Source organism: Oncorhynchus keta, chromosome 4 (assembly GCF_023373465.1).
Source record: "Oncorhynchus keta strain PuntledgeMale-10-30-2019 chromosome 4, Oket_V2, whole genome shotgun sequence".
In the NCBI taxonomy this organism is placed as follows: Eukaryota; Metazoa; Chordata; class Actinopteri; order Salmoniformes; family Salmonidae; genus Oncorhynchus; species Oncorhynchus keta.
In genome coordinates this window covers 30,541,269-30,554,954 of record NC_068424.1, presented here as the reverse complement: position 1 = coordinate 30,554,954, position 13,686 = coordinate 30,541,269, and the positions used below count along the sequence as shown (strand labels likewise).

The 13,686-nt window shown below is 39.3% G+C and overlaps 1 protein-coding gene and 1 long non-coding RNA gene across 2 annotated transcripts in view; both read left to right on the top strand.

The window, feature by feature from the left end:
• Nucleotides 1-3,082: 3,082 nt before the first annotated feature.
• On the top strand, nt 3,083-5,623 carry LOC118373368 (transcriptional regulator Myc). The gene is made up of 3 exons (XM_035759480.2): nt 3,083-3,342; nt 3,715-4,369; nt 4,701-5,623. The coding sequence occupies exons 2-3, from the start codon at nt 3,727-3,729 to the stop codon at nt 5,270-5,272; spliced, it is 1,215 nt and encodes a 404-aa protein (XP_035615373.1). The 5' UTR covers nt 3,083-3,342; nt 3,715-3,726; the 3' UTR covers nt 5,273-5,623.
• Nucleotides 5,624-11,375: 5,752 nt separating this feature from the next.
• Nucleotides 11,376-13,686, top strand: part of LOC118373355 (uncharacterized) — a 45,833-nt gene continuing 43,522 nt past the window's right edge. Inside the window, exon 1 of the long non-coding RNA XR_004823406.2 lies at nt 11,376-11,535. This is a non-coding gene — a long non-coding RNA (uncharacterized LOC118373355). The remainder of the gene's footprint in view (nt 11,536-13,686) is intronic.

Here is a 13,686-nt window from a genome sequence, read left to right as displayed (position 1 = left end):
TGTTTATATCCCAGGACAAATTAGCTAGCAACAGCAAGCTAGCTAGTGAAATTGCCATTAAATGTTTAATGCTTTTCAGGCTGTCCCCAAATTAATATAGTTGGTTCAGAGTTAGTTTTGATATTTCAACCTGCATGTCGAAAGTCGGACACTAATGTGGTTTTCCAACAGCAAGGCTCAGATCAACATGGCAGTGTTGCCATTTGTTTTTAAAAGTTTTTCTGGCTGCAGGATGAAGTTGGTAAAGAGCAATTGCAGAAACTTGCAGTCAAAACTTAATGAACTTGATCACAGGATTTTTTTGTAACGTTCATTCGACATGTAGGTGTAAGTCGGACAATTTGTAACTCCATAATGCAACATACATTGAAAGATGTGACCAATGATGGTCACTGACTTGACAAGTGATCCACTCGAACGTAACCAATGTTTTTTTCTGGTTCTTCAAAATGGCTACCATCACAATTACCATCATAATTAGCACATTTTATGGTAAATGTGTGTAATTGTGTATTATAATTTTTGTGAGTTTGATATTCAAATAGTTTCTAATAGGTAAATATGTCAGGAATAGTTTGCTGAGTTTGCAGAGCAGTGTAATATTTAAAAAAATAAATAAATAAGAGCTTGTTAATAAATTTCCTCTGTAGTGGACATAAGGATATGTTTTTTTTCTATTGTCCCCATTTACTGTAATGTTTGATTTTTCATATGTACCCTCAACCAAGTCCTAATGGCAAATTCAGTGCACATTCAATAAAAAAAATCTATAAATATTTCACCCCAACACTTATGATGTAAAAACATGTTTAATCATAATCCAAAACCTTTTTTTGTTGTTGCTTAGTCTCAGGGGGATAAAGTTAGTCAGCTGAATACATTTTAAAACACACTACTAGCCTACATAAAATATTTTGACAGTATCCTCCAGATCCTCCACCACAACTTTTTATGGGGGTTGTGCAGTAAAAAGGGTTGAAAAAAGCAGCAAAATGAATATGTCAGGAACCTAAATAGGAAATTGGTGCAATAATATACTTGTAAACTTACAACATTGTATGCCAAGGACAAGAACTCAGTAAGGGCAGTCCCAAGCATTCTAATCTTGGGGTGAACACTAACCACAAGGCCACTGAATTGTGAAATGGCCCTAAACAACTGTTGAATCAGTGGCAGTGAGTTAAACAATAGTCTACTTTTTACTTCTGTTTACTTCTGCAAGGACTAGGTCTCAAGCTAAATGATATGAGTGATTCCATATGAAACCAGGACAAAAAAAAAAAAATTCTCACAAAAAGGAAGTAATTTAATGGTCCTTTGGAGCAAGGATTGTTGACATTTATTATAATTGTTTATCTAAAAGCATAATTGAGAAGTAATTAATAATAGTTGCCATATTTATTACATTTTGGCCTTACCCGGGCTTCCTTTAAGAGTACATAATGTTGTATCCGTAGGTGCTACAAAGCACGGCTTGCTCTGTAATATTAGTATAGTATTTTGATTTAATAAAAATAAAAGTACATTAATTTATGATTATTGAAAAATATTATGTCAAATATATTGTATACCACCTGCATTATCTATGGACATGACCTATTGTATACATTGTTTGTAAACACATTTTATTACATTGGAATTTAAAATAATCCAAATCCAGTAGCATCAACTGGCCCTGACTCCACCTTAATTTATTAGATAGGGGCTATCTTCCATGCATTGTTTATCGATTTTCATCATAAACACTTTTTAAAAATCGTGTTTTAAGACCATTTGTCTCTATATTCATAAAATAAAATCTAAAACACCACCTGTCCTGATGTTGCACTGTCGAATTTTAGATGCCAGGGGGTGCTCTACAACCGTACAATTTATTTATCACAGTATGCACCATTGGTACGTTCTATCAATTTAACGGAGCCATTCTCATATCTAGCGCATCACTACCACATGTCTGTTTGACCGCAGCATGGCAGTAGCAAAGCTGCATGGATAAGAGGTAGGCAGGCTACAGTGCCATGTCAATCGAACAACCGCCTGTTTTCATTGAGGACATTCCAATGTCGTTCTTCTCCTTCAATGTGCTCATTTTTTTAAACGAAACTTAGCAGTACATTTATAACTGGCATGTTAGAAGCCAACATCTTATCTCCTCACTACTGATTATATTAACCTTGGTGTGGCCAAAGGCAAAGCTCATACCCAACACATATCAGGAATTATCAACTGGGTTCACCTGCAGCAGTAGCCTACCTAAACAAGCATGTCTTCTTGCTGTATGTTGCATGTCTTGTCAATTAAAGGTGTATCCATTATGCCGATTATGTTGCAAAACGTTTTCCAAGACCAAACGTTTTGCAACATAAAAATAGTTCATATTTGACAAATTCAGGTCGGCCCCTTTCATTTCCTTCCGTTTGCTTCTTAAACGGTAAACGGTTTTGTTGCAAAAGGTAATGAATACACACACCCCAGGCAAAATATTTCATCCCCTCTATAGTCACCCTTACTTTGGGGAATTAACAGGGGGAAACATGTAGGCCTACTGAAAACCCTGTTTGAAACATTTATTTTGATGTATTTGATGACAGGCTTTGAAGTGTTGTGCACGTGAACTGGTCGTGCATCTTCTCATTCTCGCATCAGATTTAACTCAACTTTGGCAAGGTAAGTATGCTAAATAACTTCATAAAATTGTAAATGCCAAATTTTAGGTCAGCAGTGGGCAGTACAATCTCTACTTTTATGCATGTATGCAATTTCCAATAAGCACTATTTTACTTCTCATCTACTTCTGATTTTGTGTATAATGCACTGTGGAATAATGCACTTTTGAAACTCCTCCCACTTAATTCTCCTTCCGCAACAAATAGTTCCAGTTGAATGAGGATCTCCTCAAATAAATTCTGATGACTGAATTATGTGAATTCGAACATATATTGAAGATTGTAACGATAATTATCATCGATAGTCAACACGGGACTCTTCATTATTTACTTAAAAATGCAATGGGTGTTTGGCGGGAAAATTGTGGCGGAGGGATACGTCAAATGTAGAGCACAACAACCTTTTTATTGAACCCCGCGGAATACTCAGCTGTGATTCTCATGCAGCAATTGATAGGCAACGCATCTTTCTACATCGCGGACCAAGCCTGAGCGCTTTATGAATGCTTCTCAGCCAGCAATCATTTTACTAGGAAAACAACATCTCACTGCCGCACACGCTGGCAGGGATTAACGTAACTATCTTGTTGGAATACTTCTTACAGGCTCCATTTTTCGCGTTTTCGACTTCGACATCTCGGAGTGAAGTACTCTCTACTTTGTTTTCAAAATTAAGGTAAGGAAGGTGTTGATGACATTGCATTCTCCGTGTAGTTGACGGTTGGCTAAGTAGACTTGCTATCTATCTGGTAAAGATTTTGTGAACTTGTAAGATGTTACATGTTTGCATATGTCTTATAATAAATGCACTTTTACTAGCCTCTGTATTCTTGCGATGTCTACTCGGTTTAAATGTCCTGGGCGCCACACACCGAATAACTACTTGTATCAGCTGCTGCTGTTTGGTTTTGCATGCTTGCTAGCTGTTTGACAGGGCTTTTATGAACTGTGGCATTTTATGTGCATGCACCAATATCAGTTTGCATGCAAGTTGGTGCATTCGATTTTTTTACCAACTAATTTACCTCAACCATCTTTTTCCACTCAGAAAAGAGCCACCATGCCGCTGAATTCAAGTTTGGCGAGTAAAAACTACGACTACGACTATGATTCTATCCAGCCATATTTTTATGTTGACAACGAAGATGAGGATTTCTATCACCAGCAGCCAGGACAGCTTCAGCCACCGGCTCCAAGCGAGGATATCTGGAAGAAATTTGAGTTGCTCCCCACTCCTCCTCTCTCCCCGAGCCGACCATCACTGTCTAGTATTTTCCCATCGACTGCTGACCAACTAGAAATGGTGACCGAGTTTCTCGGGGACGACGTTGTAAACCAGAGTTTCATCTGCGATGCCGACTACTCCCAAACCTTTCTCAAGTCAATCATCATTCAGGACTGTATGTGGAGCGGCTTCTCTGCTACAGCCAAGTTGGAGAAAGTGGTGTCTGAAAGACTCGCATCGCTCCAGGCTGCTAGGAAAGATTCAGCCGTTGGCGACAACGCAGAGTGTCCTACTCGGTTGAACGCAAACTACTTGCAGGATCCGAATACTTCCGCATCAGAATGCATTGATCCCTCAGTGGTCTTCCCCTACCCAATAACTGAGACTCCCAAACCAAGTAAGGTGTCACCACCCACGGATTTGGCATTGGACACCCCACCCAACAGTGGTAGCAGCAGCAGCAGTGGTAGTGACTCCGGTAAGCTGAATAGCAGTGTTATAATTTCTTGCTATTTAGGGTTTTTGACTTGACCGTTTTGTGTAATGGCAGTTTTTATTTGAGCAAAATGCATTCTCTTTGCTCATGTTAATGCTGATTTGACGCTGTCGAATATGCCTACAGACTAGTCTGAGGGGGAGGGTTTCAGGCTGCAATGTTGAGAAATCAGCTGATGTGGAAAAGGGGGTGGGGTGGAATGCAGTGATTTTTCTGACTAGGGCATGATGTGTTGTATGTAGCTGATTTGTGGTTGCCGTTTCTCCTCAAAAATAATGTCAATGCTGACTAGTTTTATTTAATATCATTGCAGAAGATGAGGATGATGATGAGGACGAGGAGGAGATAGATGTCGTGACTGTGGAGAAGAGGCAAGCGGTGAAGCGGTGCGACCCCAGCACATCAGAGACCAGACATCACAGTCCCCTTGTGCTGAAGAGGTGCCATGTCTCCACCCACCAGCACAACTACGCCGCCCACCCCTCCACACGGCACGAGCAACCAGCTGTCAAAAGGCTGAGGCTGGAGCACGGCAGCAGCCGGGTCCTCAAGCAGATCAGCAGCAACCGCAAATGCTCAAGTCCCCGGACATCGGACACGGAGGACTACGACAAAAGAAGGACTCATAATGTACTGGAGCGCCAGCGGAGGAACGAGCTCAAGCTGAGCTTTTTTGCTCTACGGGATGAGATACCGGATGTGGCCAACAATGAGAAGGCAGCCAAAGTGGTAATCCTAAAGAAGGCTACAGAGTGCATTTACAGCATGCAGACAGATGAGCAGAGACTAGTCAACCTCAAAGAGCAACTAAGGAGGAAAAGTGAACATTTGAAACAGAAGCTGGCACAACTGCAGAACTCATGTTTGAGCTCAAAGCGCCATTGACTTATTGGGCTCTGCATTTTTATGCAAGTTATGACTTGGTGTGTATAGTTGATATTGAAATGCGAAAGTATGTTTTTGGGGGGTGCTGTCTGATTTCAATGTTAAACTGACTCAATTGAAGTTATGGGTAGTAAAATATTTAAAGTTTATTTTTATTAATAAAATATAAAAAAATAGGGCTACACGTTGCATGCCCGATCTAAAATATGGATTTTATGTTTTGTATATAATTACTGACTATTTCTTGAAATGTATTTTTGGATCTCAATTGTCTGGAAGTTCTGACACTTGTTTTCACTGTATGGTTTTCCATATTATGTTCATTTGAAATATAAATGCATTTCTTTTTGATCATGCCTCGGTCTGTTTTACTTATGGAGACACTTGCATGAGCTCTGTTTGCATTAACACTTGACAGTATAAATACACTCATCTAAAATAGATGAACATATAAGGTGCTGATGGTAACAGTTAATTAACAAATATTTCACTCATGGGAAAGGGTGTCCAAAAACTGTTAAAAGGGACACGGGTTGCACCAATGTATTCTCTTTGAAGTCTTAAGTTCTAAAATACCAATGGAATTGGAATCAAACTATTTCTATTTAGTGGTGACTAGCAAAACCAACTGACATTTTAAGGGTCATGGGTCAAATATATTAAGGATGAATCAATTTCTTAATTGAAGGTTTGGTGTTTTATGCCTCATTTCTATATTAGATGTGTAGGCCTCGCAAGAATTAGTGATGTCTTAACCTCTATGGTCCAGATGGAAGAAAACCAAGGTAAGTTGAGAAAAGGACCTTGACTCATGATTCTCCACCCTATTAGAATTGTGCACTTGCACACTTCCTGTTATGGATTCTAAAGCTTAGGAATGTTGTAAGCATTTGCTGGAGGGAATTTTCACCCATTTGTTAAATCCATGCAAGAAGTTGTGCAGAATTTGGATACAACCCTCTTCATTAACTAAAGCCTTGAACCTGCTGACCTCTGCAGTTTACAAGATAAGTCTGAAATCATCTTCGACTAGTCTCTTGTGACCGAACTTATGTTACCTGAGATTTTGTTCTTGGTTGCCAAAATAATCTTTCACGCACCATTTTTCTTGCAGTCACTCCCTGGTCATGGTTGTTTCTTCTTGCGTTTCGCTGAGCAGCGCAGAGCTGTTGGGATGCAGGACCTCTCGCCCTTACCTACCGTTGACCAATCATGTCTATGCTGAGCTATACGGAGCCCTACGCATTGTTTAAAAATTTGGGAGGTGATCGGAGATGCTGTACGGAGCCCAGTTTGACCTCTTGCTTGCCTTTGAAGCCGTCGCAATTGCATCACACCCTCCATATGGAGATTCCATCCACATTTTTGGATTAAGCATACATTGACTTTTGGTGACATCCACAGCATTCTCTTAATTCTTGCAGGAATTTGTCTTTATTATCCTTAGTTCTTTCATCACCAATGACCATAATAGGAGTTGTCATTCCTACAGTGCCTTGCGAAAGTATTCGGCCCCCTTGAACTTTGCGACCTTTTGCCACATTTCAGGCTTCAAACATAAAGATATAAAACTGAATTTTTTTGTGAAGAATCAACAAGTGGGACACAATCATGAAGTGGAACGACATGTATTGGATATTTCAAACTTTTTTAACAAATCAAAAACTGAAAAATTGGGCGTGCAAAATTATTCAGCCCCTTTACTTTCAGGGCAGCAAACTCTCTCCAGAAGTTCAGTGAGGATCTCTGAATGATCCAATGTTGTCCTAAATGACTAATGATGATAAATACAATCCACCTGTGTGTAATCAAGTCTCCGTTTAAATGCACCTGCACTGTGATAGTCTCAGAGGTCCGTTAAAAGCGCAGAGAGCATCATGAAGAACAAGGAACACACCAGGCAGGTCCGATATACTGTTGTAAAGAAGTTTAAAGCCGGATTTGGATACAAAAAGATTTCCCAAGCTTTAAACATCCCAAGGAGCACTGTGCAAGCGATAATATTGAAATGGAAGGAGTATCAGACCACTGCAAATCTACCAAGACCTGGCCGTCCCTCTAAACTTTCAGCTCATACAAGGAGAAGACTGATCAGAGATGCAGCCAAGAGGCCCATGATCACTCTGGATGAACTGCAGAGATCTACAGCTGAGGTGGGAGACTCTGTCCATAGGACAACAATCAGTCGTATATTGCACAAATCTGGCCTTTATGGAAGAGTGACAAGAAGAAAGCTATTTCTTAAAGATATCCATAAAACGTGTCGTTTAAAGTTTGCCACAAGCCACCTGGGAGACACACCAAACATGTGGAAGAAGGTGCTCTGGTCAGATGAAACCAAAATTGAACTTTTTGGCAACAATGCAAAACGTTATGTTTGGCGTAAAATCAACACAGCTCATCACCCTGAACACAACATCCCCACTGTCAAACATGGTGGTGGCAGCATCATGGTTTGGGCCTGCTTTTCTTCAGCAAGGACAGGGAAGATGGTTAAAATTGATGGGAAGATGGATGGAGCCAAATACAGGACCATTCTGAAAGAACACCTGATGGAGTCTGCAAAAGACCTGAGACTGGGACGGAGATTTTTCTTCCAACAAGACAATGATCCAAAACATAAAGCAAAATCTACAATGGAATGGTTAAAAAATAAACATATCCAGGTGTTAGAATGTCAAAGTCCAGACCCGAATCCAATCGAGAATCTGTGGAAAGAACTGAAAACTGCTGTTCACAAATGCTCTCCATCCAACCACACTGTGCTCGAGCTGTTTTGCAAGGAGGAATGGGAAAAAATGTCAGTCTCTCGATGTGCAAAACTGATAGAGACATACCCCAAGCGACTTACAGCTGTAATCGCAGCAAAAGGTGGCGCTACAAAGTATTAACTTAAGGGGGCTGAATAATTTTGCACGCCCAATTTTTCAGTTTTTGATTTGTTAAAAAAGTTTGAAATATCCAATAAATGTCGTTCCACTTCATGATTGTGTCCCACTTGTTGTTGATTCTTCACCAAAAAATACAGTTTTATATCTTTATGTTTGAAGCCTGAAATGTGGCAAAAGGTCGCAAAGTTCAAGGGGGCCGAATACTTTCGCAAGGCACTGTATATCCATTCCACTCCACTGGCCCTGTGTAACATATGGACACACCTGCATTTAAAATGTTTTTAAGTAAGGTTTTGTGTCACTGGCCTACACACAATACCCCATAATGTCAAAGTGGAATTACATTTTTAGAATTGTTTACAAATTAATTGAAAATGACAAGCTGAAATGTCTTAAGTATGTTTTCAAACCCTTTGTTATGGCAAGCCTATAAAAAGACCAGGAGTAAAAATGTGCTTAATTAACATAAGTTGCTTGAACTCACTCTGTGTGCAATAATAGTGTTTAACATGATTTTTGAATGACTACAGTACCAGTCAAAAGTTTGGACACACCTACTCATTCTAGGGTTTGTCTTTATTTTGACTAATTTCTACATTGTATAATAATATCTAAGACATCAAAAACTATGAAATAACACACATGGAATCATCTAGTAACAAAAAAAGTGTTAAACAAATCAAAGTATGTGTTATATTTTATATTCTTCAAAGTAGACACCCTTTTCCTTGATGACAGCTTTCCACACTTTTGGCATTCTCTCAACCAGCTTCGTGAGGAATGGTTTTCAAACAGTCTGGAAGGAATTCCCACATATGCTGAGCACTTGTTTGCTCCTTTCCTGCACTGCTGACCAACAAGTTGATGTTGAGATGTATCTGTTACTTGAACTCTATGAAGCATTTATTTGGGCTGCAATTTCTGAGGCTTGTAACTATAATGAACTTATCCTCTGCAGCAGAGGTAACTCTGGGTCTTCCTTTCCTGTGGCGGTCCTCATGAGAGCCAGTTTCACCATAGCACTTGATGGTTTTTGCGACTGCACTTGAAGAAGTTCTTGAAATTTTCCAGATTGACTGGCCTTCATGTCTTGAAGTAATGATGGACTGTCATTTCTCTTTGCTTATTTGAGCTGTTCTTGCCATAATATGGGCTTTGACTTTTACAAAATAGGGCTATCTTCTGTATACCACACCTACCTTGACACAACACAACTGATAGGCGCAAACACATTAAGAACGAAAGAAATTCCACAAATTAACTTTAACAATGCACACCTGTTAATTGAAAGGCATTTAAGGTGACTACCTCATGAAGCTGGTTGAGAGAATGCCAAGAGTGTGCATTGTGTGCATCAAGGCAAAGGGTGGCTACTTTGAAGAATCTCAAATATAAAATATATTTTGATTTGTTTCACACTTTTTTGGTTACATGATTCCATGTGTGTTATTTCATAGTTTTTGATGTCTTTACTATTATTCTACAATGTAGAAAATAGTCAAATTAAGAAAAACCCTTGAATGAGTAGGTGTGTCCAAACATTTGACTGGTACTGTACTTCATCTCTGCTACCCCACACACAATTATCTGTAAGGTCCCTCAGTCGAGAAATGAATTTCAAATACAGATTCAACCACAAGTCCAGGGAGGTTTTCCAATGCCTTGCAAAGAAGGGCACCTATTGGTAGATGGCTCAAAATTGTAAAAAGTCACTACAAAGATACAGGTGTCCTTCCTAACTAAATTGCCAGAGAGGAAGGAAACCGCACAGGGATTTCACCATGAGGCCAGTGGGGACTTTAAAACAGTTACAGAGTTTAATGGCTGATATTGGAGAAAACTGACGATGGATCAACAACCTTGTAGTTACTCCACAATACTAACCTAATTGACAGAGTGAACAGCAAGGAAGCCTGCACAGAATAAACATATACCTAAACATGCATCCTTTTTGTAATAAGGCACTAAAGTAAAACTGCAAAGAAATGTGGCAAAGAAATTAACTTTATGTCCTTAATACAAAGCATCATGTTATGGGTATGCTTTTAATCGGCAAGAACTAGGGAGTTTTTTTGGGGATAAAAAGAAACGGAATAGAGCTAATCACAGGCAAAATCCTAGAGGAAAGGCTGGTTCAGTCTGCTTTCCAATAGGCCAATTCACCTTTCAGCAGGACCATAATAATCACAAGGCCAAATATACACTGGAGTTACTTACCAAGACGACATTGAATGTTCCTGAGTGGCTTAATTACAGTTTTGACTTGCATCGGCTTGAAAATCTATGGAAAGACATGAAAATGGCTGTCTAGCAATGATCAACAACCAACTTGACAGTGTTTGAAGAATTTTAAAAAATGGATAATGTGAAAATATTGTACAATCCAGGTGTGTAAAGCTCTTAGACACTTACCCAGAAAGATGCACAGCTGTAATCGCTGCCAAATGTTATTCTAACATGTTTTGACTCAGGGGTGTGAATAATTATAAATTAGATATATTTCCCCAACTGGCAGCCCGCGGGATGAATTTGGCCCGCGGGTGGTTTTATTTGACCCCTCAAGTTTTCTGAGCATTTTCATTGTTGGACATAAAAGACTGTTAAAAACACCAGAAATTGAGCTCCAAGTGGTTTTAATTTGGAAATATTTTCCCACCTATTCCCACACATAATAGAGAGACACGTGATTGAATACAAATATAAGAAAGGTTTGAAATAATTATGTTTTAGCCAAATATTATATCTGTGTGGGCTTCTTGCGGACAATTTGCAGTCTACAAATTATTTGTAATTATGCCCTGGCCTGTGGCTAAATCTAGTTGATGATCCCTGAGCTATACCTTCCCTGTATGGGTTGAGTGCCATATACTGCAGTGCAGGCTGTTGCATAAAACAGTTGCCTTTTCATCAGGTTGTAATGGAGAAGCCCACCTGCCACTCCCAATAATACTCATTTTAATAAATAGACAAGACACATGACAAGTGCTGAATGGTACATCCACATTACCATCAAGCTGCAAGTATTGGCAGTTATGTGGTGGCTATTTATTATTGCATGCATTTGCAGAAATATGAATTACACCGACAGCATCTGCCTTATTTATAGCACGAGCCCAATAAATCATGCGTGCTGCACGTCGATACGCCGATGTGGACGTGATATTATCATCATCTCTAGACTTTGCAGCTCCTATGTGGCTCGAGCTGACTTATCGTGACGTCACCCACTGTATCTGACTGTATGCAGCCCTTCATGGAGCGCGTGGCTGCGAGCACATGGAAAGGAGGTCGAGATTTGTGCTTGAAAGACACGCACCTATTCATCCGAAATGGAATATAAATAATAATGCGCAAAATAGAGTCAGAGAACGGGTAAGAGCTCTCTCTATACTATCCATATCGGGAATACATCGCTTTATGTCGATGTATGTGTTAATGTTCAATCAAAATCCTTTCAGTGCATAGCATTCTAATAATGTAATCTAACTGCGGTAATGTTTTTATTCAAATGGAACCTGTAATATTTTTTTTTTCATGTTAAAAGTTATTTTGTATTTGGTGAGCTTCCAGATGATAATTTAATGTTTTTTTTCAACATGTTACCACATTTTTGTATCACTTATCATGGGCTGGATGTTTATTTCGTACAATATCAAATGGCTCATCTATATAATATTGTTGTCCACAGAACTGTTTCATCTCATTTGATCCCATTTATAAATATAGTATTTTATGTTGGAAGATTTTCTTGCAAATACTCTACTGTTGAAAGATTTTCTTGCAAATAACCTACTATAAATGCATTGTAAGATACACTGGATTTTTTGCAATGTTGTTGTTGATGATAATGTTATTATGTTTCATATTTACTATATTTTATTTGTTTTATAATCATTTCCTAACATCAAAAACCTCCTCCACCAGCCCAACATTCCTTAATGCATGAACACATTTAACTCATTTCCTTTTGCTATATGCCATGTTTGTCATATTTGTGAATGATGATGCACTCAGTTGCATTGTTTCACTTCTAGTTGTGTCCTTTTTATGTTGCAAAACAACACATTCCAGAGGGTAGGCAGCCATATTGGATGTGATACTTTATACAGTAGCCTATAAGAGCAATCCATTGTCTGTCTCTGATATCAACAGAGAAATAAACAAAGGGGGACTATGTCCTATTATAGCAATATATATATTTATTTCACCTTTATTCAACCAGGTAGGCAAGTTGAGAACAAGTTCTCATTTACAATTACGACCTGGCAATATGTATGTATGTATATGCAATATATTATATTCAGCACATCATTTTTTAAATGAATAGATGTCAAAGGGTTTAGATTTAATGGTGGAGCCGTTTATAGTCCTATTATAGTACTAGGCCATCAAGGGCATGTGCAGCGTTTCGATTCTAGATTGACGTAATTATACACCATATCACATTTTCCTGAGCATTCTTGCTGATATTCATCCAGCCCTGGCTGCACATTTAACAAGGACGTCGATATGATCGTTGATGATTCAGATGCACACACCTTCCTTTTAGCACTTTGTGATAGGCGCACATGGCTCCGTTGGCACGTGTGTGTGTGTATGTGTGTGTGTGTGTGTGTGTGTGTGTGTGTGTGTGTACACTAGTTTACAGAATACAAGGTCATTGTCCCCCCCCGTGGTCAGGTTTCATAGGCGCAAAGACACTGGAGTGTCATACTTCTGGGATATTGGCACCCATACGAGTCAATGGTCAGTACGTTTGTTGTCACTTTATGGTATGTTTGTGCTGGTTTGCATGGTAACAAGATAACACACTGTCCCTTTCTGGAAAACAGATCCAGAATCATCCAGGTAGCAGTGCTCATTTGGCTTTTAGTCTGTGATGGTCTGTCACTTACGACGAGGGCCTTGCCTCCCGGTAATATGACTGAAGACTGAAACCCTTGTGGCTTTCTCTGGGAATGAGCCAATGGGCATACTGAGCTATAGACACACTGAGGGATATCAATTATTAGAGGATTGTGGTGTTCTTATTCCTCTTGAAAATAGCCTGTTACTTCTGCTTTTCTCTTGCGCACAGATCAGCAGGTTCACTCCCTCTGATACACATGTTCATTACAGGGGATGACAGGAAAATATAACGCATTGGTCCCCTTTAAACCCTCAGAGCCAATTAAACAGCTTGTACATGTAATCAGTGCATCATCTTTTTGTTTTAGTTTGCATCCCATAAGGCACCCTATTCCCTAATACAGTCAACTACTTTTGACAAGGGCCCTATAGCCCTGGTCAAAAGTAGTGCAATATATGAAATAGGGGAGCACGGCCTTCGAATATGATAGGTAAAGATATAGGTAAGAGTAGATTGCACAGCCCAGGATGATTTGTTATGAAAGAGTCTGGTGTGAAGCCAATGCACTACCTCACTATGTGCAAGCAGACAGCACATGTTGGGAGGCAGGACTACATGGGGGACTATCTGACGTTATGTAATTCAGCCTGTAAGAATGTGTTTTTTCAGCAGAG